Here is a 26711-nt window from a genome sequence, read left to right as displayed (position 1 = left end):
CTTGGGAGAGGTTGGGAACAACAATCCTTGTTTTGGAAACTAGTGAGCTGTAGCTTAATACACTGTGCAATAATCCTGAAAGAAGTGACTTCTGCTGCTACCACACCCGAATATATGTCAATTCACACGCGTATAAGCCACAGTGAATGTACAGAAGACATCCTCTGCCTTATTTCTTTTTGTATTTTTTTTTTGCTTTTTCTTACCTACTCCTTTTCATCCATGAGGACATACTGTGTATATATATAATGCACCTCGCCCTATGACTACTGATTACTGAGCCGATGTGACATGTGGATTTCTCCAATGTGAGATCAATAAAGCTTATCTTATCTTATCTTAGTTTTGAGGTAGCTGGTTAGAGGTTTAGCTAAGTTTCCTCATTTTTGTCTGCTAAGATTGTCACATAGCAACGGACATGCCCACAAGTTTGCAGTTGCAACATTTCATCAAAGTTTATCCCGTGGTTTTAGCTAGATGATTAACATGCACTAAGACACGGCATCCTTACCATTTAAGATGTAATAGTTCATGTTCCCACTCTGCAAGATATGTAAAAATGCCAGTATGGAAGCTGGCAAAAGAAATCAGGCAAAGTGTCGTAGGAACTTAACAAGGTGGACTTGTTGAACTAGAATGGCCTTTGACTAGGCCATTCTAGTTCTGATAAACTATTGTTGACCTGCAGCTCTGACATGGTAAATTAGCTCCCCCCCCCCACCTCTGTAAGTAATATTCATAGGTTAGCTCCGCTCTCATGATAATTTCTCACAGTATGAGTTGAAAACTTGATTATCGTTACAAAGGAAATTAGTGTTGCAACCCATGTAAGATAAAGGAAAATTATTTGGCACAGATAACCTATGTCGTTTGTTTGTTTGTTTTATGCATATCTAAAAAAGTTGTTTGCATTTCCGAATTTGGACCCAAGTGGGATGAAGCAGAAATGCACCTAAAAGCAGCAGAACTGCAGCATTCGAGGACTGGGGGTTTGAGACCACTGCATCAGGTGGTTGGGAGCTTGGGGTTGAGCGATGGTAAGGCGATTATGTTTGAAGCTTCTTGTGGGAATTAAGGGGTATCAGTGTTGTGGTTTTCACTGTTAGGTTGGAGGAACAAAACAGTCTTTCATGGTTTCAGTTTGAAACTCTGCTGTTTCACGTTTGCAAAGTTCCACAGTGCAAAGCACTGACAGTGCCACAGTTGTTACTGTTGCATTTGGACCATTTGTGTTTGTCAGCATGTTTACTGACTCATTTCTGCGGTTCCGTGCCTTTTTGCAGCCAGCTCTGTGGAGTAGTGTGAAAGCACTGGAGCAGATCGCTCTAAGGGTGATGGCACTGTGCGTCTAGTTCCTCTGCAGGGTGCAAAAATAAACTTTGTACCAAGCGAAACTGAGTATATTTTTGCCCAGTTTAAAATAGTTGCAACACTGCTACTTTGTACAAGTCCTAGTACATTTTTTGTGCACTTTTATATTAAATTACAGAAGTACTGATACCCTTTGAACTTTTTTTGCATTTTGTCAATTTGCATCACATTCACAAATGGCTAAATAATAAAAATAAACATACACATCTAGAAAAATCAATACAGAACCAACTCGCGATTACAGTCACAAGTCTTTTGGGTTGAGTTGTATGTTTCTGCCAGCTTTCCACATCCACAGATTAAATCTTTTGCTCACGTAAAAGCTCAGTAAGATTAGATGGAGAATATCTGTAAATGTCAATTTTCATATTTTGCCCCAGATTCTCAATTGGATTTAGGTTTGAACTTTGACTAGGCCATTCTAACTTGTGATTATGCTTTGATCTAAATCAGATCTATTGTATTAATCTATTGTAGGTCTGGCTGGACATTGAGAGTCGTCCTGCAAGCAGGTGGACCTCTGTCCTGGTCTCTATTGAACCGAGTAACTCTATTATCAACATTACCATATGATACATTCATTGCTGCAATACATCCTGCTTCTACAATTTGCACATTCATACTGTCCTATACATAACTTTTCTGTAAAATAAAATGTATTTTTTGGTTTGTGTTACAGTACATACTGACCACTCAAAGCAGTTTACACTATCACCACACTCATCCACTGATATGGATATCAGTACACTTTGGGTTAAGAGCTTTTGCCAGGAGCACAATTATATGTGACAGGTGGAAGCTGGAATCAAACCCACAACCTTCCAGTTGCAAATCAACTACTCTACCCATTGAGCCCAAGTTGCCCCGACATTGACTAGTAGAGGGCACAAGCTAGGCGCGCATATACAGCACAATGCGTGGAAAAAGATCACTTCCTCTATATTTCATCTTTAAATGAAGCATAGAAGAAGACTTTTTCTAAATAAATATATTTTTGTGTCAATACATTTCATTTATTTATTAAATTTACAGTTTTTGATTTTAATTTCTACATAGGAAATGTTTATTTACATGTCTTTATGGTGTGGGGGAAAAAAAACGCCATTACAGTTTTCACCTTGCGCCCTTTGGGAATCCCTGACTGAGACAATAAAGTCTAAGCCCGTCTTAAATTTTGCAGCATCTGAACTGACTTCCTCCAGGACTGTCAATCATTCCTCCAGCTTTGACCCGCTTAGTTTTCCCTGGTGAAGAAAAGCATCCCCACAGCATGATACATCCAGCACCATGTTTCACCACGGGCATGGTGTTTTCAGGCTGATGTTCGGTGGTTTACATGATGCACATAGCAATTTAGCTCAAATGTTAAATTTTGGTCTCCTCTGACCAGAGCCCCTTCTCCCACGAGTTTGATCTGCATCTTACATGGCTTGCGAGATCTGAGGGAGTTCTACTAAATTTCTTTAAAAAAGAAAATGCCTTGTTGTTATTTTTCCACGACTGACAGATTTGTGGAGAGGATGACAAATAGCTGTTATTTTGGCATATTCTTCCACAAGAGTTATGGATATCTGCCACCCTTCTAGAGTTGCCAAAAGCATTTTAGCCACTTCTCTGATTAATGATCTCCTTTCGTGGCCTTCTAATTTAGGTTAACGGGCATGCAGGTGGGTTTGTAGTCAAGCCGTACCGTCTCAATTTTTGGATGATGGACTGAACAGAGGTGTTCAGAGCGTGAAATGTTATTTAATAAACTCACCGTTCTTTAAACGTCTCCCTGAACTGTCTGCTGTGTTGCTTGGTCTTTATGAAGCTGTTTGTTCGCTACTGCGCTCTATTTCATAATTATGGGACTTCTGACCACATTTAGTTGCACTGGATTTTATTTAGGGTCATCTTAGTGATGGTGCTAAATTGTGCATGCCACGCTTCATATGCAAGTCAATCTCACAAACTGTAGAGTATTAGATTTTTTTTTTTAATACACCCCTTTTGTATTTCTATAGCGACTACAGAGTTATGTCATCTAGCTGGAGCTATGTGCTGCAATTATAAAGCACTTGAGCCAAACGTGCACTTGATACACTTTTGATTGTAGACCTGCACCCAGGCTTTTATTTACCAGAGCATCTTGGTGTGCGGAGATGTTTATCACACTCTCACAGCAGGAAGTGACCCAATTTTTTTTTCAAAAGCAACAGCCCAGTTTTTTTTTTTTTTTTTTACACTCACAAGCGTCTCTCAGAGGTGATCTGGTCACCTGCTCCTCCACCTGCTGTCAGCTTGGTTTTCTGCTACGTGTTTAGAAGTGTTTGCCAGTTTTGCATTTTTAACCCTAACCCTTTTTTCTTGCAGTTCTTTACAGATATCCTGACTCACTGTCAAACATGAGTGTGCTCACGTCTGTCCCTGTCTTTTTTTTTTTATTTGAAACTTTGCTGCGTCTCTGAAACTGACTTGAGTTAACTGTGGGAAGAGCTGAGTCAGCAACACGAAGCACTTTATGATACTCCCCGCTCCACCTCCTCCTCCTTTCTGCATCCTTGCTCAACCACATCCTGCTCCTCAAACACACACATATACACGCACACATACACAAACTGCCTGCACTGTCCCTCGAGCTGGTTGCATGTACACCTGCAGCCGTGTAATGTGGGTTGATTGTGGTTTTTGTTCAGTCTGCTGAAGGTATCCAAGTTGATTTTACTCTCAGTTTAACATGTGAACAGGAAAAAAGCATAATTTCTAAGCCTTTTGTTTATGTTTCAAAAAAGATCCCGCTATCTTGTTTTAAAACAAACATAGTTTTATTTAAACACCAAAATATTCAGTAAAATTACAGTTGCAAATATATATATATATAGTATGTCATCTGAATGTCAGATACTTTAATTTCAAAACTATTTGTTTTTCCATTGTTCTCAGAATTACATCCATCAGGTGTAGTATATATATTAGATTATGACTCTTGCATAACAAATAAACATCGGTCAAAGAACCAGCCACAGAGGTCTCTCTGTAGTTGTCTATGGTTCTATCATAAAAGCCCCGAGAGAGTTTCCATTGGCGCTTCGATGCAGTTTTTCTACGTTGCTCAGTGTGACAAAAATTTTATCGTCTTCTTGCAGGTGGAAAATTCCAGCCAGGAAACTGCTCCTTATGTCTTCGGCTGCACAATTAGCAGGATTTTTATGTACGCAGTGGCTACTGGAAGAAACACAAGTGTCACAATCAGAGGGAGCTTTTACATTTGGAGCTGTTATGCAATATGTGCAACATGAAAGAGAACAAATGTGGAGAATGGAGAAGGAGGTAGCCCACCTGGTGGCCTTCAGAAGTTCAATTTCTTTCCCATAGCCACTAGATGTTTTCATGATCTTGTGGAAGATGGGCGTAGTATCCTTTGAAACATCTAATTCCACCCTGGAGTACACGTAGTAGTGGCCTTCTTCCTTGATTATCAGTCGGCCATTGTTGTACTCTATGTTTACACTGTCGTGCTGAGCCAGTGAGTTCCACAGCACTACATTATTATCGCCGACCGGATGCTCAGAACCTGAAACAAGACGACAAAAACCCAAAACCCTCAATTTAATTCAGACACTGATTTGAAGGACTAGATTAAAGTCTGGTAATCCCCAAACTGAGTTTTGTTGACATAGAGGAAAAACAACAGTGCTTCATATCTAAACAAAATGAAATTGTGGTTTCTAAGTGAAACAGCCTAAAAAAAAAAAGACTGTTGTCCGAATGTGGTTGAAAGCTGGTTGGGTTTGATTAAATTTGGTAAACCAAAGTGACTTTCGATGTCTTTGCTTACGCTCGGGTTAAACAGTGAAGCAAGCAAAGCTTGAAACAGTCAAGTTTTAAATATATTACTCTGGGCTAAATAAAGACAAAGACAGGCCAGTCTTACACAGCCATAAAAAAGATCATGGACGTTCAGTTTTTAGAAGGGGATATCATGAGGGTTCTTACCCAACAAGTGAGCAAAAGGCCTTTTCTTTGTCACATGTGGAGGAATCTCATTGGATTCTGTTGATAAAAACAGAGAAGATCAATCAGTGAATCAACCAACAAATCAATTAATATGGAAAAAAAACTAATAGATTATGAAGTTCTGGGGAGATTTACTGTTTTTCAATGAAAGATTCACATCAAAAATCACTATTCAAACCTTTTGTTTGTCTCTGACTTGATGTTCTGCCATCCTGGGAAAAAAAAGACACAGAAAAGTGCATTTGTAATAAGAAAACAATTAAGAAAGAACAACATCACTCAATGTCTGCAGATACACATACTAGTCATATTCAATGAATTAGAATATGGGTTCCAATTAGGCTCATTTGTCAGATTAAAAGTACCTTTTGAAAATAATAACCTATAAGCAAGTATTAAACATACTTTTCATTAAGACCACATGTCTGTGTTAAAAAATTTATTAACTTTGGTTTTATGTAATACTCTGATTTTAAATGTCATGTTTTCATTACATGTAAGCAAAAGAATCATCGTTATTAACAAAAATAAGAGCTTTAAAACATCAGTCTGTTAGTAATCAATCTATATAATGTGTTTATCTCAGTTAACTGGGTTACTGAAACAAATTGTCTTTTTAATAATATTCTAATTTATTAAATATGACTGTATAGGCACATATATTACCTGATTTTCAGACCCCAGTGTGTGGGTCAAGTTACGGCACGGCATATTAGAACCACAGTGAGAAAAGGACTGCAGGGAAACAGAAGAAAAATGAGCGTGAGAAATTGAAATTGAACTCTCAAGTGAGTCGAGTTACCTATAGATGAGAGAAAGGAGAATCAGTGCATGTAGGAAGAAAAATGTCTTGTGACAGTAAATGGTTCTGGAAATGAGGCTAAGAAGTGAAAGCCCATCTTCTCCTAAATTGGTAAGTGGAAGATTATGTGGTCCTTCTGCAGTTCTAGTATTTCATACACAGAAAATGCATAGTAAATATAATTTAAGGTATCTTGGGCACATAGTTAGAGACAAAATCAAGTCATAAAACCCTAACCCTAAGTCCTGACCAAACAAAAGTAGCAATTTTAGGTTCAGCAAATTCAGAGCATGAAATAAAGGAGCCTGAAGTGTCCCAACGAACAGCCCAATGAGCCTGTTTCAGAACCACACAGTCTTTACAACATGTTTGCATCTGAGAGAGAAATGAAAAGGGAAGTACAAATCTAGACAACTGTCTTTTGACACCTCCGTCATTTATGACCGGAACTGCACAAGTAAGTGTTGACCCAAGCAGAATCTTCTACTCTACTGTGTGACGTAGAAGAAAATATGCAAATAGCCACGCGGAGGAATTTCCAGTCTCATCTAGCCCTTCAGGGTCTTCCCTCGTTCAAGCGGGCACGCCGAGAAGCTTTGTCCTTACCGCAGTCCTTTGGTAAAGTATGTAGATCAGATATCCTTCTACTAAGACGCCCAGCACCAACAATCCCAGGAGTAGGAAGAGGATCTTCTGGCCTGCTCTGGCCCATGATGATTTCTTGTCCCTGGGTGTAGATATGTAGCTGGCCTGGGTGTCCACCACAAAGACCTGGGGTGGGGGAGCGGTGCCGCCCTCTGCCATCCCAACCAGATCACAATCCACCTGTACGCCTAGTGTAGCTGAGTTACTGAAAATGGGATTAAAAAAAAAAAAACAAATTAGGCAAGAACACGTAGACACAAAATGTGAAACATAAATGAAGAAGAAGACAGTGAAAGAGAACAGAAGTTACTTAAAAAAATGTCTGAATGTCTAGTTCACAGCAGACACGTGTGGTGCAACCAAATCCTGGAAACAAAGTGATTTCTTCACATCCTCACTATTCTAATAAAGACAGTCATCTACCGGTCTAATTAATAATAGTAAGTAAAAAAAAAAAAAAAAACTCATCCTCCAGGTTCTTCAAAGGAATATTACCTCAGAGCTAAATGTCCCTCCACAGCTTAGTCAACCATCCAGCTCCTCACTCAGACCTCTGAAGCTTGTTGGCTATCTTGAATTGCATGTGCATTCTCAACAAAACAAACAATCAAACAAGAAACTATCAATCTGTTCCCCGGTGAGTTATTTTATGTCTCTGCCAGATGTGTCCATTTCTGAAAGGAGAGGTCCTCTCACCATTCAGATTTTAGTCCTCCCTGAGCTCTCGTATTCGCTTGCCTGCTGTCAACTGTCACTTATATTGCTTTTGAAGCAAGCTATTGAAAGGAGGAAATGAAGATAACATGGGGAAAATGCATGCAGAGAGAGAGAGAGAGAGCGAGAGAGAGAGAGAGCGAGAGTAGTCTGTGCGCGTTTGTAAGGGACACTCCCTGCTGAATATAGCTGTCAACTAAAAACTGACACTTCCCTTTTGCCTTTTGCAGTTTGTTTCCCTCCTCGTTTTACTCGATCATGTGCTCGGTTTCTCTTTCTGTCTTTTTCTTTTTCTGAACTCGAAACTCTCGGGTTTTTGTAAGTTTGTCTTTTTTTTGTTATTATTGTTGTTGTGCTTCACAGTTAAATTGGGCCTCAGACAGGAGCCCACCTACTTTGACATCCGTTCTCTTTGACCGCTACGCGTTGTTGCCACCGCAGCTTAGCATTACAGCCCTTGATGCAGCTCACCTCTGTCTCAACAGCCCTCTCAGTGTCAGTCTGAGGTTATGCGTCTGTAAAAACATCTCAGGTGGGACCTGAAGTAGTTCCTTCCCCGCCTAAATGTTGGGAAACATTGTCACTTGAACAGCAGCCGTCTGTAGTAATTGGAGATTTGTTGCAAAAGAACAATGAATAACGTAACATGTCCTTTTTCTTTAGTTTTCCACATATTTACCGTCACTGTTTTGTTGAAAAGTTGCTTCATTTACTGTTCAATTCTCTTCCTTTTTCCAATCACTGTTTTATGTCCGAAACATGACGGAATCTCTCAAAAAAAAAAGTAGTTTGAACCTTTTCGTATGTTCTCACGTCTATTAGTGCAAAGTTGAATGTATGTTAAATGGATTTTATGTCAAAGATGTTGAGCAAAAAATATTTTTAAAAATAGAAGTCTCTCAAGCGTGGCGCGCATTTGCTCTCGGCCCCGATATAAATAGGTACTTTATTTGAGCCTATATACGTAGGGGATACTTTTCTTAGTTAAATATCTGGAAGAAAACCTGGTAGTGGATGGATAAGATATGAAAATGGGTGGAGACTTATCTACATGTAGGACAAATACCCCAAACGTGCAACCAGAGGTAGAACAGAGTGGCTAAATCCAAATAAGGCTAAATTCAAATAAGGCTTAATAACTGAGGGTAACAGACACTGTTTAATCTGTCTGAGATGGAGATTGTATCTTCTCTCCAGATGGCTGTTATTTGTGACCGTAAGTTACAGTGGGGAATAAATGCAAAAAGTAACACAATCTCTCACACTGGCTAACTTCCACTTCATGGGCAAAATATGTATTGACTGGTGAGAGTCTTTAGTATTTTCATGATGCTGTTGTGATATATTGAATTCCTTTTATATGTTAATTAAATGTTGTATCAAACACAGTCAGACTAGCTTTTTCTCTGAACCGTGTGAGTTTCTTTTTTTTTTTTCCTCTGTCGTAGGAGGGGACAGTTTGACAAGATGGACTCCATATGGTGAAACCTCACAATACACTCTGACTTACTTTCAACCCACACAGTGTAAGTTCCTACCACTCACACAAACTGGATGTGTAAAAGACGTGTCTAGTGCCGATAAAATGCAGGGAAGACTGACGGAAGTCTACAGCCGGTTAAGGCCCTGCCTGCTGCGCCTGTGGTTGCTGCTTGTCGAGTGGAGTTTGTAAGAACTAGAAATGCCCTGAGACACATTAGGTCTCCATGTGGACTCCTGAAGTCAACCTTAATTTAAAAGTGATGGCTTGAAACTAGAAACTACTAAATTATGATGTTGGTGTATATTGGCTGTATGACATAATGGGGTTTATATCCACCGTTCTTTCCTAGAACTTATTCAGTCAGAGGTTTCTATGCATTCATCGTCTCCTTGAATGACATGTTCATTTTGGGCTTTGGATGACTCATTTGAACCAGGGTAGTATGATCATACAACATCAAATTCCAATTGTTTCAAAGGTAATTGCACAGGTTTGAATTGATAGAGAATTATGTACTAATCCATACAGTGTTACAAATGATGCAAATAGGCTTAAATATATACATTCATTAATCAAATTTGTTTATTAAGTGGCACCAAAGTCTGCCTTTTAACTTGCTATGGGTCAAATAACGTCTTACTAGATATCATTATTTACTAAGGTTGGTAGTTTCTCTTTGCCAGTGTTAAAGCATGTGTGTCATAGTCATGGACTGTGAACGCTACAACCAAGAAAGACCTTCTACAAAACTGATCATCTTCAAATTTTAAATTTGCAGCTTTTAATGTGGATAGAACAAAAGCCTAATGGAGAAAAGCTTTATGGTCACATGAGACAACGATGTAGCTATTTGGCCACAATGATAAGAAGTAAGTTTGAAAGGGTCAGTATGTGGGTTATGAACATTGGTGGTACTATCATGCTGTGTTTGTTTTACTGCTTGTTGTACTAGTGTATCACACGAGTGGGTGGAATAATATAGAAGTAGGACTAAATCCAAATTTTTCATTTTCACCTCAAATAAAAAAAGTGTGCTCCATCTTGCTACTTTTCTAGTATAATCCAGTTTTATCATCCTGGGGCAATGCAGTGGTTATGCAAGTCTCACTATTCCCCACATAACCAGGCTGTGTTTTACCTGTGAAAATTTGACTGCACTATTGTAACATATATAGCTGCCCAGCTATTATTATGTCACACCACCTAGTTATTTCTCTATAAAATATAATTTAACACTAAAAAGTCACCTAAAGCTGATCTTACACATGTGGTGGTTGAACGGGGAGTTGACATACATAGACAGCACCAGAAATCAAACATTCTCTCCTTCATCTGGCTCATTTGGTTCAGATAGTGAAAAATTATACTGCCAGCTAATTATTGGTATACAAAATCTTTTTTTTTTTTCAGCCAAACTTTATAAACTACAGTTGTGGTTAACTTGATGGTCTGGCTGGATAAATAACAGCATATTATATATGATATAGGAAGTTGCCCCAGGTGGCATTAGAAGATTGTGTCCAAGCACCAATGTATTCAAAAGGAGCACATCTCTATATCCCTTTTAATGTAAAAAATATTTTGGTGTGCCTAAAAAAGCATGTCCCTGTCTTTTTAGGCTGATGCGGAGAGATGTCAGACACTCTGAGTGGCATGATGGCTACAGATAGCTGATAGCTTAGCTTTTACTGCCAGATCTTAAAAAAAATGTGAAGAATGAAAATTACAACAGACATCCTGTAAAAGGCATTGTAGGTCACAAATTAACATCGATCATCACAAACATATTGTGCCCATTAGCAAATTTATTTTTTGTCTCACAATCTGCAACAATTTCAGTCAAAACAAAAACACCACTCTTCAGCTCCAGCACCTGTTGCTGTATTCTTAATGTGACTTTTTGTTTTGTCTTATACTGTATTTTAGTACTTCTTTATATTTCTACCGATTGACCAAAACATGAACGACAACAGTATCTCTTGTAGATTTTCAAAGTCAGGTCAAAGTATTTTGGTAGTGTATGCCAATACAAACCAAACCTCAAACAACAACAAACCTCAAACCACCAATTCAGGATCATTTTCAGTTTGGGGAAAGATTGAGGTGTTGACCTGGGTCTTTCCCACTAATTTTACATGCTCAAAGCTGACCATAAAACACCAGAGGAGAGGGAAAATCCAAAAGACATGATACGATTTCAGCCTCTTTTCAGTACAGTATTTTATATTCAAGCAATATGAAGCAGAGCAACGTATCTGATAGGTTGGCCTACATACTATAAAGCTATAATCAATGATGAATCAAACTAAAAAAAAAATTGTATTAAAAGAAATTATGTTTTTAGATAAAGACAAACTTCCATCCTTGAAATCTCAGAATATTTGGTTACAGCGTCATAGAATGATGTGACTCCAGTCATATGTACATTTATTTTTCATGCATTAAAACAGACATAGTTTATAAGTTTAATTTAACTTTTTAAGCTCTTCTTTGGGATCAACAGCTTACTGGTAACCAGTTATACAAAGGTGTTAAATATTTACATTTTTTAAAACTGCTACCATTCCTGTAGTTCACAGTCCATGTATGAAGAGATCGGGAAGTGGTTGGGTTTTGTTGTCCTGACCCACCTCCACTTGTTGCTGCACACAAGAAGTTTTTTCCCTTCACTTACAAAAAAGACAAACGTGAACGAAAATATTTCCAGAACCCAAAAAGACAAACACACAGTAAGCATATTTTTTGGTCAATAAGCGGACAGCAGACTGGCTACCTGAGCAACACCTCGGTATAACAGGAAAAGAAAATTATATCCTAATCTATGCAATAAGCATTTAAGCATTTTGTTTATAAAAGAAATGCCAACTGTTTTTGTGGGTCTTTGTTTTATATTTTATTTTTAGGCTGTGTATAAAATGAAAATAATAAATTTTATTGATAACACTTTTTGCATAACTGTAATAAAACACTTTAGCAGAAGTGGAAAAACTTGCTAGTTTTTGTTTTGAATGAAAACAAGCAGATTGCGCATGTTTGGTTTAAATCTATGTGTACAGTACTGGCACAGCGTGGTCTTTTTACTCAAGGAGCTACTGTCAAAATGTCATAGTGGCCCATGCCTATTCTGCAATTATAGCTTAGATGTTAATGTTACAAAAGCAGGTTTTAAAGCAAATATACATTCAGGTCATGAGTTCAATGTGCATCATCAAATACCTGTAGAGGAACATGTTAACCCTGACATATTTGCATTAATATCAACAAAGCATATCATTCTACCAGATGTGTTAATGGCATTTACTTTGAGGTCAGCAAATGTCATTTTTACCACATAACATTTCCCACTACGCCGCAACAAATTTCCCACTATCGACATCAACACAGTTTCTTCTTACCTTGTTTATGTTGACTCTTTGAAGAAGTGACAACTTTGTAGCTTCCTCTTGGTGAAAAAAACTGGTCCCTTTTTTTCACAGTTAATAATGAGACGTGATAATTACGTTGGACCTGTGGCGGATTGTCAAGCTGTCGAGGTACGCCCGCCTCCAAGGGGAATGCTCCGGTCTGCGGTGTCCCTGAACAGAACACAGAGGGTGGAAAACAGGCGAGTGGTTGTCCAAAAGTTTCCCACTTCCAGGACAAGATAGTTAAGTCACAGGATTTAAAGTTTTCAGTTGTGAAAAATAAAAATATTTATTTTGCAGACGTCAACTGGCATACAATGCAAATTAAACTTTGTTGCTACCTTTAGTTCATTTGTCAAATTGGAGCATTTTTTCTGGGACAATATCAGCCAGGAGCCACCAAACAATCAACACTTGTTGTGCAATGTGGGAGCTGTGTGATGTCATACAGCCAATGTGCTGAGGGAAAGGTACATTCAGAGCTCTTTACTGTATAGACCCTGAATGATGAATTATAGGTCATTTTAATGTTAAGGGATTTATTTTGTCAAATAGGATGGGCCAATGTAGCTGCAGGTGGCCACTGTTTAAACAGGACTACACAGCATTTTGAGAAAATTCCTGCTTATAAAAAAAAAAACATGTCTTATTTTTCAAAAGCATAACACTTCATTTAGTCTGCATATTACATTTGAGTGGGCTGTTTGTAGTGCGTAGGAGAGCAAATTGTCGTTTAAGGTTAAAAGTCAACTTTTGATATTTTACCATCAAAGTGAGGACTTTGATGTAAAGTGAAGAGCCTTTTTTGTCTTCACCTTTTGTTTGTGCTAGGGGTTAGGTTTTAGGACTTAGGTGTCAGTTAGCTTTAGGTTAGGGTTAGGTATGTACTGGCAATGGATAGATGAAGGTCATACTAACACAGGTTAATAGTACGTCAATATGGCCGTTCTAATTTGTCTCTGGATTTAAAAAAAAAGTAAAGTCAAGAAAAAAACATATTTGGGTCAATGATATCACAAAAGGCACAAGAATAGAGCTTTTTTCTTGACTTCAGCAAACACTGTGGAGGAAAAGCATTACTCTGATAGATTTTGAAAGGAAATTAAAAAACGTCCAGTTCTATCCCCCATGCTGTTCTGCTTGTTTTCCTGCAGTCTTAAAACATTGCACTACAGCAGCTGTACATGATATGCCTAAAAAAACAACTTTGAAGGAGGAATTCTAGTAAAATAGTGAGAGTATGTAAAGTAAAAACAGACAAGAAAAAGTAAAATATGCCTAGTCTATAAAACTTTAATCTCTTGCCATTTGTGATGTCACCAAAGGCGCACAGGAGAGGAAGCCTGTTTTAAATGGGTTCATTTTATACTAATTCAATTACAATTTACAAAAGAACATCTAGATAAACCCAAAGAGTAACCACAGCATGTAATTAATATGATAAACTATATCAAAAGTGTTGTTGATTTTGTTTTGTATATTTATTTTCTGGCTTGCCTACTAAACTAATTACTTACCTGCAAAATCAAGAAAACAATAACACAAAATATAGGGAACTAGACCATACTGAAATGACATACAGTAAATCATCCAGTAATTCAGGGATTCGTTATAGTGGCATTTCCACATTTGCGGTTTGCGTCTCAATCCATTAAACCCAGTGAACCGTCCCCCACCCTCCCACCTCCAGCTGAAAAACATTTCACTTTTCTAAAAGACAAATTCCCCAGGTGATTTCATTTACCTCAGTTCCCCATTGTATAATATTTGTATCCTTTAGAAAAACATTGCTCACAGTCTAAATTACAATGATGTATGTTGTTTGTACTGAGGTCAGATTTGTGTGGGGTGAGGTTAGTGAGGGTTACCGTTAGGTGTAAAACTCTCTGTTCTTAAAGGTTTGGAGAAGTTGTCTTTTATGACATGGCTTTGTCTCTTTAATTACCACACCATGGCGGAAGATTGGCATTTTGGGAACCACACAGCCACAAGAAATACCTGTTACAATGAATTCACTTGATCTTTTGCACAACATTAATGTTGACAGGCGTAGTACTAACATTTGTGTTATAGTTACAGGTCAGATATGTTTGCTGTATAGCCTGACTCATTTCCCTGTTTAAATTCTTTATTTTACCTTTAGTATTAAGTAAACCTCGTTAAAAAATTTAATATTTAACATTAAAATCGAGTTAATTAGATACTGTATTATCGACCACGTGACAGTAGCTCAAGCACCTAAAATTGATTTGTGTGGAGAGTATGTGCAATAATGAACCTTTAAGATAATAAATAAATAAATACATAACTTATTGTAACTTTTAAAGTGCATAACTTCTTGCAGTGAGGACTGTCTTTGTAAACCCTGTAGAAATTTTTATTTGAAAATGAAAACTCAAAACAAAAGCAAAAAAGGCACTTGCAAACAAGTTTACCTCCTTATTCAATGAACACAGTATTCCTCAAAAATATTGACACACACACACACACACACACACACACACACACACATATATATATATATATATATACACACACATCTACACATACGTACATACCTATATGCAATTTTTTTAAATATATGCTTTCATTGACCAATACTGCTGTATGTTAAATAAATGATAATTCAAGCTCAATATCATTAGAGCAAGAATCACTCAAAACACAATGGTCTTATTATCTATGTTTTATTTTGTTCATTATTGTCAGATTTAGCATTGGTGTGTGTGTGTGTGTGTGTGTGTGTGTGTGTGTGTGTGTGTGTGTGTGTGTGTGTGTGTGTGTAGATCTATTTTTCATCAACAACTAACAGCCAAATTAAGGACGATTCCATGTTTGACAATGCAAATGACCAATTGTATTTTACAGCTGAAGATTTAAAAGGTTTCCTGTCATAAAATAGAAAACTGAACACTCAACTTAAAGGTTCTGTTGACATCTGTTTGTCAAATGTTGCCTTAGTATAGTAGCTGCATCACATTAACACGGCCCCCATCACGCAAATTTGAAAAACATTTCAACACTATCCACCCACACGTTCTGTACTCACAGTGTTGGTCAGTGGATCACCAGCTTCCTGGCTGACAGGGAGCAGCAGGTGAGACTGGGAATCATCTCCTCCTGCACAAGAACCATCAGGACCAGCGTATCGCCCTGCAGGATGTGGTCTTTCCCCACCTTCTCTGTACAAAAATTATTCCACCTCAGCAGACCTGTCTCTGAAACTCCTAAAGTTAGCAGTTGACACCGCTGTCATTGGTCTAATTCACGACAGCAATGAGTCTGCATACAGACAGGAAATTAATTGGTTGGTCTATTGGTGGCTAGGGGCTGACCTTCCCTCCATCCAGGACTTGGACAGATCCAGGTTCTGGCAAAGGGCAGCTAAAATCTCTGCAGACCCTACACACCCTGGACACGACCTGTTTAGACTTTTACTCTGATGAACATCTAACATAATACTTAAATGTCTTCATTGAAGGCAAAGTGGAACCCAAGTCAAATTCCTTTGTTATGTGTATAAGCTTGACTATTAAAGCTTATTGTGATTAATTAACTAAACACAAAAACCTTGGTGCTCATCCTCATCATTTAAAAAATCTGTCCAATCAGAAAACGAGGGTCTTCTACTGGCGTGTTGCATATGTGGAGGTGAACTTGCTGGTGTGATTTGGGTTATTGTTGTGCTGCTGAATAAGCCAGGTCCACTCCAGCTTTAAGGGCATAAATCGATGGCAAAACATTATCTATTTTATCTTTTTTTCTGGTAGGCAGATGATTTCATGGTAACATCAATGGTGAAAGATCAACACGGTCTTGAACCAGTAAAGCAGTCCCAGCCCATCACACCACCACCACCACCATGTTTGACTGTTGATATGAAATCCTTTCAATTTTGATACTTGATGTCAAGTGGAAACATTTTACATTCCTTCCAGTGCGTCTTGGGGAAATTCATAAATTGATTAGATGAATATTTCCAGTTTTCATTGTTTTCATGGAACCAATAGGCATGAACTTAAATTGACTGGTGAGATGCATGGAATGCGCTTTTATTCCACGTAACGTCATCCCCAAGCTTCTGCCTTGTGGATGGTTGATACTGATGCAGTGTTTTATCTCTGATGCAGAGCCAGTGAATTGTCTGTTGAGTCACTGGTGAATCTACTCGTGTGATAAAGCTTCAACAACCATTTTTGCAAAGATTTTCATGCTTATTCACTGAGCAACCAAAAACCCACCAATAAGATCGGCTCTACTGCAAATTAAGGATGGGCAGACAAAGATGAAGAAAAAAAACATAGGATGAACAAGAAAACTAAAGACTGCAGTAGACACTTTTTTTGCTAGTTAGATACGTGTATTTGTGAGACTGCTTTTTACATTGAAAATATACTTATTTTCTCCTAATATTATTTTAAACTGAAGTTTATCTATTTGTCCTGTAAGACCTGAAAGGTGAGCTATTATTGTTACTCAGTCATTATTTCTGTCCTTATTTATTTCCAGATTCTTTAAAGTCCTTTTTGTAGCCTACTTATTAACTTGTGCTATGAGGTTAACGTAGCTATTCTTTCTAACTGCACAGAAGCACACTTTAAATATATAATTTAAAAAAGAACTTGAGTGTCCTTATAGTGTTTTACGACTGAGCCAAGTGTTTTTGCAAATCAAAAAGATGTCTCATCAGTCAACAAAATATTTAATAAAATCTCTTAGTCATATTTAAAAAAAAAAAACGTGAGACAGGCCTTTGTGTCCTTTCTTTATGTCATGATTTTGGCCTCGGAACTCACGCATTGATGCTATTTTTTGCGCGTTCTCGTTCATATTGTTGAATCCAGAACTCTGTGAAGAGACCGTTTTGGATCCAGAAGTCCCGGTTTAGCCAAATAACCCCGATCCATACAAACAAACGCAATTCCCATCAATCTTCCGGTTAAACCTTTAGGGTGGCTGTGATTGGACGAGGGTTGCTACCCTTCATCCTGTGATTGGTCGTGGGCTCTTGGCTCGTCGGCGGGCATCTGTCCAATCATAGCGTCGCAAAGTTGTGCTGCGGAAGACGGATGCGAGGAAGATGGCTGCGGTCAGATAGCCCAGCGTTTGAACACATTCCACCGTCATGGAGGCTCTCCGGGTCAGAATGAGCTGCAGGGGAGCACTGCTCGGCCTGGCGGTAGCCTTCCTGTGCTCTGCGGGCTCCGTGCAGAGTTTTGGACAGAGCCAAGACAGCGAGTTCACCTTTCTACTTCCAGCCGGAAGATCCGAGTGTTTCTATCAGACAGCAATAAAGAACGGTACGATGGAGGTCGAATATCAGGTAAATGCTGGGTGGTCAGTGAACACAGTCACTCATTGTCCTCACAAACAGCTGCATACATTTATTTAAGGATTTTACAGTCATGCCCACTAAAGCTTTTAATTAATTTGCAGAAGATGCTTTATTACGTTGTTAACGTAATTACTATTTATCAAACACAGCCTGTATGAGAACGTAAGAAAACGTGGTTACCGATAGGGATAGATGCATAGTATATGGTATTAAATAAAACCACAACATGCTTTGACTACAGTCAGTCATAAGCAGCAACTAATGCTGCTCCATCCCATAGACTATGTAGGCTGTGGGATAAAGTCCTGAACACATATTTTAAACCCCACAAAATTAATTAACAGAAGGACATGCAATCGTTCAGGTTCTTCCTGACCAACACCGATTAATGGTTTTGGAGATCTGACCTGATGTTCAATTAATACATCAAAGCCTATATCCCATAACATGCTTAACCAAAAAAGTGCAGGTTGGTTAGCATCCAAAAAGTTATATTTTGGTGCATTTAGTGAAAAGACAGGAAAAAAAAAAACGTAAATTTAGCAACTGACCTGCCGATCAGAAACCAGAATCTCTGTAGGGTAAATTAGTGGATTGATCGGTGCATTTATACAAATAAATGTTTTAATTTGTTTGAGAATCCCACAAGTCTCAATAGACTACAACAACAATGACCTCTATGATCCAGGGCTTCGAATAAAGCTATCAGTGTCCAGGTAGGTATGTACAATTAATGAACGATTAGTTATTTATGTGAAAGAGGCACACATTTTTATATTGCGTAACCTAAAGCGTCTATTTAGAAGAAGAAAAAAAAGATCAGTCCACAACAGAAAATTATTCATTTTTTTTAATCAAATATTTAGAAAATTCACAGCTGTTCAGCATTTTCTGCTTTGGCAAATATGTTAAATGAAAAGAGTTTTAGCTATATGGCTCTCAGAACTGAGAAACGTCATTTAAAACGTTTGATTGTAACGTCACCTCATTTGGGACATTCTCACACAATGGGAAGCTGCACTGTGTATTTGCTTTGTGGGAAAGTCTCGGTTGGTGACGTCATCAGTCTCTCTCTAAAAAGAGAGGAACTTGAAATTGTTTCGCTCATGCTTTTCTTTTTCCACTGATGTTAGGAATTGCTTAATTTTAAAAAGGATTTTCAGTACAAGTCTGTTATTCCCTTTTTTTTTTTACAGTATATAGCACTAGTTCAATACCAATGTGGTAAAAATGTAAGTCTAAGGAAGCCCAGCCAGTGGCACTGAGTGATTGACTTTGCAGCAATCCCTCCTTCTGAGCAAACATGGGGAACGGTGGAAAGGACACAATCTCTTTGAACAAGAAGAAACGCTGACTGGGTGTAGAAAAGACAGCAAGAACACGCAAGGAAAAAAATGGAAACACTGAACCAGGAATACTTTCCATGGCAGAGAAAAGGGAGAGAGAACACATGGTTGATGGTAGCAAAAGCTCTGTCTGTGGCTTCAACTGTAGTAGAGGAAGATAAACGGAGCACATCATAAATGGCATGAATAAGAAAAATAAATATGGTGCTTAAACACAAAGTAGAAGATTTTAACGGGGATGTCAGGTAGCGCTGTGGGTTGTAAAAGCAGCCCTGTCTTATGCATGTGCCTCCGTAGCGAGCACTGTTGCCACATTAGGGACTTTTCAGACCCCTCTAGCAACTTTCTTTTCTTTTTTTTTTAGAAAAGCAACTAACAGCATTTTTTCTTTACTCTATTATTGGCAACTTTTGCACAAAAAAAGCAATTGTTCTGCTGTTTACAGTATTGAGGCAGCAGCAATGCTGCTGTGAGCCCTTTCCTACTTCCCTGAGCGCTAACACCTTGCAATGAAATCCACCTGCAGTCATAGGAGACCAACTCCACTGTTTCCACATTGCAAAGCGGGAAAAAAATATGATAATATATATTTGGACCGATCCTGACCTCCGCTGCCTTGGCAGCTTTGGCTCCGGCCATTGCTGATTCAGCATCTTGAGCCAGCAGCTCAAACTGATAAGGCTCTGGCCCACTGGGCTCCACAAAGACTTCTCAACCTCTGGTTACGAGGGTTATGGTGGAATATCCTCCACCTCAAAAGTCCAAACCATGGCATAACGACAAGCATCACCCCGCTCACTCTCCATGCTTCAGAATGGCAAATTAAGCTAGCTGCTGCTTTCCCCTGTCCTGAACGGAACGGAAGGAACGTTTTTAAGCCTGGTCTTAAAAGTAGACAGAGTGTCTGCTTCACAGACTAAAACTGGGAGTTGGTTCCGTGGCCTGATGGCTACAAGATCTGCCTCCCCTTTTTTTTGCCAAAGCATGTTGTGTTTTGTTAAAAATGAATTTCTTTTAGCCATTTGAACAATCAAAAATGTATTTTTCTCTTTTGATCCATGGCTATTTCTGAATAATCCCTCATATAAAAATATATGTGGGGAAATCGTACCCGATGTCCTGCTACTTTCAGGTTCATACATACAGAAACCAAAGTTTCTTGAGTTACAAAAATAGCAACTTTCAGAGTAAGAGGAGCGGAGAAAAAAAAGTATTTTTTGTTATGTGAATCTTCATTTTTCCTATTGAGGATAAAAGAGAAGAAGCATTAGTATGGAGAAGCGAAATATTTCACTACAGTCTTCGGTTTGATTATGAGAGCATGCAGATGTACCAGAATGCTCAGTGTATGTATAGGACAGGGGTTTGTATAAGACGCCTTCTGCAAAAGACACATCCGTGCCTCTTGACAGAAGATTTCCTCTCTTATTGCTCCCTAATCATCTTTATTCGCACTAAAGAAGTCGAGATGTCCCCAGGCCAGGCGACGCTTCACACATCCACATAATAAGAAGCAGCCAAACTATTTTATGACTTATGAACATTCAGAAATGATGCGAAAGCATCCGAGTGGAATTCGTGGATAGGGCCGATAGCGTTATGTAAATAAGGAAGGACGCCTCAAAGCAACAAACACAGGGTTGTGCGCTGCTGATATTCTAGTTCTAGTGTTTCGTGATTTCCCTTCTCTTAAATCATTTTAAAATTCCAACTCTGTGCGTAAAACTACATTTTCAGGAGTATACTCCGCTTGCTTCAGTGTGGATGAAACCGCTCTGTAAAAAAAAATTTGCGCAGAGTATCAACCGTAGCTTGCGAAGAAAACAGAGCTATTCTCGTCCACAGATGACACTGCAGCCCGCTGCGCCTTGTTTGCACAGCAGCTCTCCTTCCACTAGTTGACATTATCCTCATAAAAACATGTTTGCACAGTAGCCGCCTAATGGCTCGTCGAGGACGCCTTCAAGTGTGAGGAGAGTACCTGCCTGCTTTTCCCTGCATGGGCCTTTGAAGAGGAAGGCCTTAAATGATAAACAAGAACAGCTTAAAACCTAATTTAAAACCAGAAGGTAAAACATATTTAAAGGTTTTTAAGGCATGTTCTCTTTGGACTGTGTTATCTATCGTTCTTCCTGTAAACGTTGGTGTCTGTGCTCTCAGGTGATAGCAGGAGCGGGCATGGACGTAGACTTCACCATCCTGTCCCCTAACGGAGTGCGACTGATCCTCGAGAGTCGGCGCTCTGATGGAGTCCACGTGTAAGCATCCTTCATCAAGTTTCACGTTACCAGCCTTACCGTCTGTCTTTTTTTTTTCCCACCTCTTTGTTTGCATCTCTGTTGTTCCAGGGTGGAGCCCATGGAGGAGGGAGACTACGAGATCTGCTTCGACAACAGCTTCAGCCGCTTCTCCGAGAAGATGGTGTTCTTTGAGATCATCATCGAGGGACAAGGAGGGGATGTGGGAGGAGACGACGAGTTTCCAGGTTTAGAGGAGTCTGACGGGAGCCTGCTGGAGTACAAGCTGGATGACATCAGGGTGAGAGAGAAAGCCAAAGAAGAAGGCCCTGCGTCTAATTGCAATGCACACACTAACGTTTAAATGCCAGGTCTTTGTAATGTCTAATAACGAGGGCATAATGAATCAATTTATAACTGTTTCCACTTTTAATGGGACATAATTCCTGTAAAATTGAAGAGGAAACCAAACGAGTAATTACAGGAGAAAGTATTTATAAAAAGTTATGCTATTCAATTTTCATTTTTATTCATGTAGCGGCAATTCACAACACACATCATCTCGAGGCACTTTACATCCAGACAGATTGGTCAAAAAGTTTCTTATCTAAGGAAACCCAGCAGATTGCATCAAGTCTTGACAAGCAGCATTCACGCCTCCTGAAAGAGTGTAGAGCTACAGTGGACAGTTGTCTGCATTGTCCATGGCTTTGCAGCAATCCCTCATACTGAGCATGCATGAAGTGACAGTGGAGAGGAAAACCTCCAGCAGAACCAGGCTGAGTGTGAACGGTCATCTGCCACGACCGACTGGGGGTTAGAGAAGACAGAGCAGAGACACAACAAGAGAGACAAAAAGTACAGAAGCACACATTGAGCCAGGAATCCTTTCTATGTTATTTGGTAATGGCAAATCATCTGCCCCCCTATGACTACGATATGATGACCTAAGATTGTGAAGAAAATAAAATGTTGATGCGCTGCCAGAGCTGGAATTAAATAGTTTTGTGAGTAATTGCCCTGGTACTTTTCCGGTTTTAGTATAGTTAGTTGAAAATAACCGCGCTTTCAGAAAACCAGAGTCTTTTGGACGTCCACGGAACGCATCATCTCGGCCGCGAAGCTGAAGACACAAGCAGACGGGCGTGAGAGAGAGGCAGGGACATTGAGCCCACCAAACAGAATCAGGTGTAGCACGTAGCTGAACTTTGGACCACAACTACACAAGGAAGGCTATTTGAAGATTTCTGGTTCCTCAGTACGACCCAAGCTGCCTTCTCCTCCCGCTGTTGCTAGCAGCCGAGCACTTAATGCTTGGTGAGTAAACCTTTAGCTGAAGGTCTTTACTCCTCAGATTAATTGAACATGCAACAATTTATCCAAGAGTCTGACTGCACAATAACATGAAGGTCTAGACTTATAATTTATTCAGTACAGCAAACCTGTAGCCATGGATCAAAGCTACCTAATTTTATGCGTATTGTGGTCCTGTGGACAGATCCTCCAGTCTCTCCTGTGGATCACTGCTCGCTCCTTCAGGGTTACCTTTGGTCTCTGTGCTGCCTCTCAGATTAATGCCCCCCTGTGATCTGGTGGACGGCCCTCTCTCTGCAGGCTTGCTGTCGTACCATAAACTTCCCTTTTGAAGATAATGGATTTGATGGTGCATCAAAGATTTTTCTGTACTAAAAAACAATGTAAATTACAGATTGGGAAATAACAAAATAGGCAAAAGCTAAGGCGGGTGAATGCTTTTGCAAGGTGCTGTACTTCTGTCATTGTTAATTGTGCTTAAGACAAATAGAAATGTTCACTAACTAGTGGTAATAATGTGCAGGCAGGACATGAATCTAAATATTATTATTATTATCAGCCATATTATCATGTTTAATAGTGGTTCTCATTGGAAAGGGTTCTCAAGTGTCGTTTTGTTAATATTTTTTTGTTTTTTTTTGTTATTTAAATATGCAAATAGTACATGTCTGATGAAGTGGTGTTTTGTCACAAGAAGGAACAAATCCAGCTGGTGAGCCACGAAACACTGGGGAAGTGGGGAAACTTTGAAAGACAGACGAGCGGAAAGTCAGTTTTTGTGTTAACATGAGAACTGCTGACATTTAGGAAAATGTATCACCGTGACCTTCAAAAAGTGGTCAGATGGAAGCCAGCTGAAACGAAATGATTGTACGGGATCCCTCACTATTGGGAAACCTCTCAGTGGCTCATGAGCCCCTGAGTGGAGCCAGACAGCTGTAACATCGGGAGGAAATAAGCCATGATCTCAAAGGCATTCTTTGGAACTTCAGAAAAAGCTATTGCTGCTCATCCGGTTGAAAAATATGACTAATGATTTTTCTAAAGAGCATCTATGTTTACGCAGGGCATTTGCATGTTTGGAAACGCACGAATTGAACAGCTTGTATGGGGAAGCCCCATTCTGTGTCGCTTTTTTAATTAAGCTCTCTAAAGCTTAGAACCTGCGAACATCTGATGTTTTAGGTCATATTTATATAGGCCTTGCAAGCCGATTTAACCACTGAAACATACTTGGAAACATCTGTTCTACCGCAGAAGGCTTACTTTTTCTCACACCGGCATTTCTCATGAAAACCAAACGGGCTCAAAGATTAAGATCTATCGATATTCTGCCGAGATGGCTGAGGCAGATATGGGAGTTTGCGGATTTAGCGCAGTTCAGCCACCGTCAGAGAGACGACGAGTGAAAGCTCGCGCTCTGGAGACGAGACTCGTCCTTCCTCGCCGTTTCTTGCATTAGTGTGTGTGTGTGTGTGACTCAAGACGCCAACGCTGTCTGTTTGGTTTCCCCACAGGAGTCCATGGACTCTCTGCACAAACGTCTGGAGCGCAGCCGGCAGATGCAGACGGTCTTACGGGCTTTTGAGGCGCGGGACCGGAACCTTCTGGAGGACAACCTCTGGAGGGTCTCGTTCTGGTCGTGTGCCAGCATGCTGGTGATGCTGTGTGTGGCCTTTACCCAGGTATCAACATCAGTTGGCACATTCACGCCGTTTTTAACCACACATTGCAAAGCAGAAAAAGTATTCGTCCTCTTTTTTATGTTTCATCCTCTTTCACTGCTTCTGTAAATGAAATCATGGGAATGATTTGTCATAATTTGACTCTTTGCTTTGCAAGAATTAGAAAAATGTTGTTCAGTAAGGTTCAGGTCCTGAAAACAAGAGCTCGAGCCATTGAGGAAGGCAGGGTTCCCACACCTTGGTGAACATCAAATTCAAGGACCTTTCCAGGGCTTTCCAGGACCAATTTCCTCAAATTCAAGGACCACACATGGCGGCATTTACCTACTGTGACCGCTGAATAGGTTATCATATTTTAATACAATGCAAATTCAATAAAAGACTTAACGACATAGAAGTTGTTGGGTCAGAAGCAATGCAAGAAAGTGGACTTAATTTATAGCCTACATTGATATTGATCATATTCATAGCCTACATTTATATCCACAGTACATGGCTATGCCATGCTACATTACATATAAGATGTACATTAGTCTACCGTTTCATGGAATTTTATGGAAAAAAAAGTGCAGCATTGAGATGTTCAGAATTATATCAATTTGTTTCACTTACTTTCATCTTTGATTAAGCTAGTTTTTGACTTTGACTCTGAAAAGTCGCTAAATATAGCAATATATAACATTATATATGGCAACACTGCGTGAATGTAACCTATTGGACGCTCGTAGGCCTAAACCGTAGCCTACCAACTAACGAAGAAGAGCGAACGTACTTTTGCAAATTAAAAGTCTGCGGATTCAACATAATTTTAAAAGATCGTGTGGTAGTAAAATAATGACACATGAGTCGTCATCCGTGTGAACTTTCAACCCCACAAAAAAATTCAAGGACTTTCAAGGACAAGGTATTTTTTTGGCTGTTTTCAAGAACTTTCAAGGGCCTTGAATTTATTTTTTCAGATTCACAAACTTTCAAGGATTTCAAGGACCCGTGGGAACCCTGGGAAGGAAGAATAAGATAAAAATGTCCACATGCACTGACCTTATGGAGATGCACCTACCCAGACTTGGTGCTTTAATGGCTGCCAGATGTGCATCTTTTAAATACTGATATAAATGCATTTAACTCTACCTTTTATATTTTAATTTATTGACACAAGTTTGTAAAGGTGTCTTGTTTTGTTGTTTTTTGTCAGAGAATCCAAAGAATTTTGATCGAGACAACGAGTGAAAGATGATTTACTTTTTCAGCTGATTTGTCCGCTTCTCCTCTCCCAACAGGTTTACACGGTCCGCAAACTGTTTGACGATAAGCGGAGGGTCTGCACATAGAGGAAGCGTCCACGACCGACACGTTAGGAGTAGATCGACTGTGAGCAATAATGACATTTCATTAAATGACAAAGCATGAGCAGAAGGCAAAGAGGTCTGACAAAGTGGAAGTCGGTTAGCTCATTTCATTACTGTGCCTTTTAATGTCACGTCTGGCCGTAAACCAATAAGGAACTGTGCGTCAAAGTGTAAATGCAGTCCTACACCTCGAACTGGGTAAAGGTGTAGGGATTTTTCGGTAAAAGGTAACATAAGCGTGAGTAAAGGTCGACGGTCCGGCCGGATGCCACGTTGCTGGTTCACAGAGGACAACAATGTGCAATAGTGTTGACTCTGCAGCTGCATTGGTGTTTTAGTTGGTCTCAGAGTTGGTTCTGGGTTTTTTAAGGGTACTGATTATTAATATTTAGTTGTTTTTTATGTGCCAGTTTTATCTTGTGGCCATGTGGGAAGAAGGGAAGATTTCACAATCTGACTGCCAATAATGTTCCTGCGTCCAATCTCTTTCATACGTGAACAATGTAAACATACTGACTGTTTGTGTTTTAACCTTCTATCCTGTGTTTCTTTCATATGAATTTTTTTTTTTTTTGTGCCGCTGGATTTTGACTCCTCACACTTTGTTTACACGTTCTTTAAGATATAACAAATCAGCTTTTAATGAGAAATATTCATGGTAATAAATGCATCGTTTTACACTGAAAGTATGCATATCTGACCTGTTTTTGTTTTTGCTAAATAAAAGTGGGTTAAAATCATATACAGAGAATTAACCACAGATGTAAAACAAGCTCTTGTACTTAACAGGAAACTCTCGACGGTTAAGTGGCACAACAAAACTGCATGAAGAAAACTTGTATGCAGTCTGGTATATAACTCGGGGAATGTGACAATGTGACTGCTACTGAGTACAAACAAAGCATTCCAGATAACCACACAAAGCACAGACATTTGTTGTTTTTAAATTATGACAGATCACAAGCTGTTGAAAATAGTTATAATTATTGAAAGATAATTGAATCCAGATTTGATAGGTTAAACTGGT

At 39.2% G+C, this 26711-nt stretch overlaps 2 protein-coding genes across 5 annotated transcripts; one reads left to right on the top strand and one right to left on the bottom strand.

Annotated features, from left to right (window-relative positions):
* Positions 1–4195: 4195 nt before the first annotated feature.
* On the bottom strand, positions 4196–11623 carry LOC105929234 (tumor necrosis factor ligand superfamily member 14). Of its 4 annotated transcripts, none has more exons than XM_036136636.1 (7): positions 11558–11623; positions 6779–7022; positions 6037–6105; positions 5549–5582; positions 5350–5406; positions 4693–4927; positions 4196–4578 (listed from the first exon to the last, which is right to left on the bottom strand). In XM_036136636.1, the coding sequence occupies exons 2-7, from the start codon at positions 6974–6976 to the stop codon at positions 4398–4400; spliced, it is 774 nt and encodes a 257-aa protein (XP_035992529.1). In that variant the 5' UTR covers positions 6977–7022; positions 11558–11623; the 3' UTR covers positions 4196–4397. The 4 variants fall into 4 exon arrangements, with proteins under 4 accessions (XP_035992529.1, XP_035992527.1, XP_035992530.1 ...); XM_036136634.1 differs by lacking the exon at positions 11558–11623 and adding an exon at positions 7313–7566; XM_036136637.1 differs by lacking the exon at positions 11558–11623 and adding an exon at positions 7313–7566 and having other exon boundaries at positions 4196–4575.
* Positions 11624–17456: 5833 nt separating this feature from the next.
* tmed1b (transmembrane p24 trafficking protein 1b) lies at positions 17457–26370 on the top strand. The gene is made up of 5 exons (XM_036137303.1): positions 17457–17741; positions 21260–21357; positions 21448–21637; positions 24168–24335; positions 25616–26370. The coding sequence occupies exons 1-5, from the start codon at positions 17544–17546 to the stop codon at positions 25664–25666; spliced, it is 705 nt and encodes a 234-aa protein (XP_035993196.1). The 5' UTR covers positions 17457–17543; the 3' UTR covers positions 25667–26370.
* The last annotated feature ends 341 nt before the right edge of the window (positions 26371–26711 follow it).

The sequence above is a fragment of the Fundulus heteroclitus genome, chromosome 5, assembly GCF_011125445.2.
Source record: "Fundulus heteroclitus isolate FHET01 chromosome 5, MU-UCD_Fhet_4.1, whole genome shotgun sequence".
Lineage (NCBI taxonomy): Eukaryota > Metazoa > Chordata > Actinopteri > Cyprinodontiformes > Fundulidae > Fundulus > Fundulus heteroclitus.
Note: the sequence above shows the minus strand (reverse complement) of the source record. Positions and strands in the feature narration are given on the sequence as shown.

What these genes read in the sequence shown, in the direction of transcription:
- LOC105929234 (XM_036136636.1), bottom strand. Translation starts at nt 6,976, where the DNA reads ATGGCAGAGGGCGGCACCGCTCCCCCACCCCAGGTCTTTGTGGTGGAC. An exon ending in AAGTCAGAGACAAACAAAAG is followed by an intron (nt 5,407 to 5,548) that starts GTTTGAATAGTG and finishes TTTTATCAACAG; the next exon opens with AATCCAATGAGATTCCTCCA. An exon ending in GCCTTTTGCTCACTTGTTGG is followed by an intron (nt 4,928 to 5,349) that starts GTAAGAACCCTC and finishes GTCTTGTTTCAG; the next exon opens with GTTCTGAGCATCCGGTCGGC.
- tmed1b (XM_036137303.1), top strand. Translation starts at nt 17,544, where the DNA reads ATGGAGGCTCTCCGGGTCAGAATGAGCTGCAGGGGAGCACTGCTCGGC. An exon ending in CGCTCTGATGGAGTCCACGT is followed by an intron (nt 21,358 to 21,447) that starts GTAAGCATCCTT and finishes CTGTTGTTCCAG; the next exon opens with GGTGGAGCCCATGGAGGAGG. An exon ending in ACAAGCTGGATGACATCAGG is followed by an intron (nt 21,638 to 24,167) that starts GTGAGAGAGAAA and finishes GTTTCCCCACAG; the next exon opens with GAGTCCATGGACTCTCTGCA.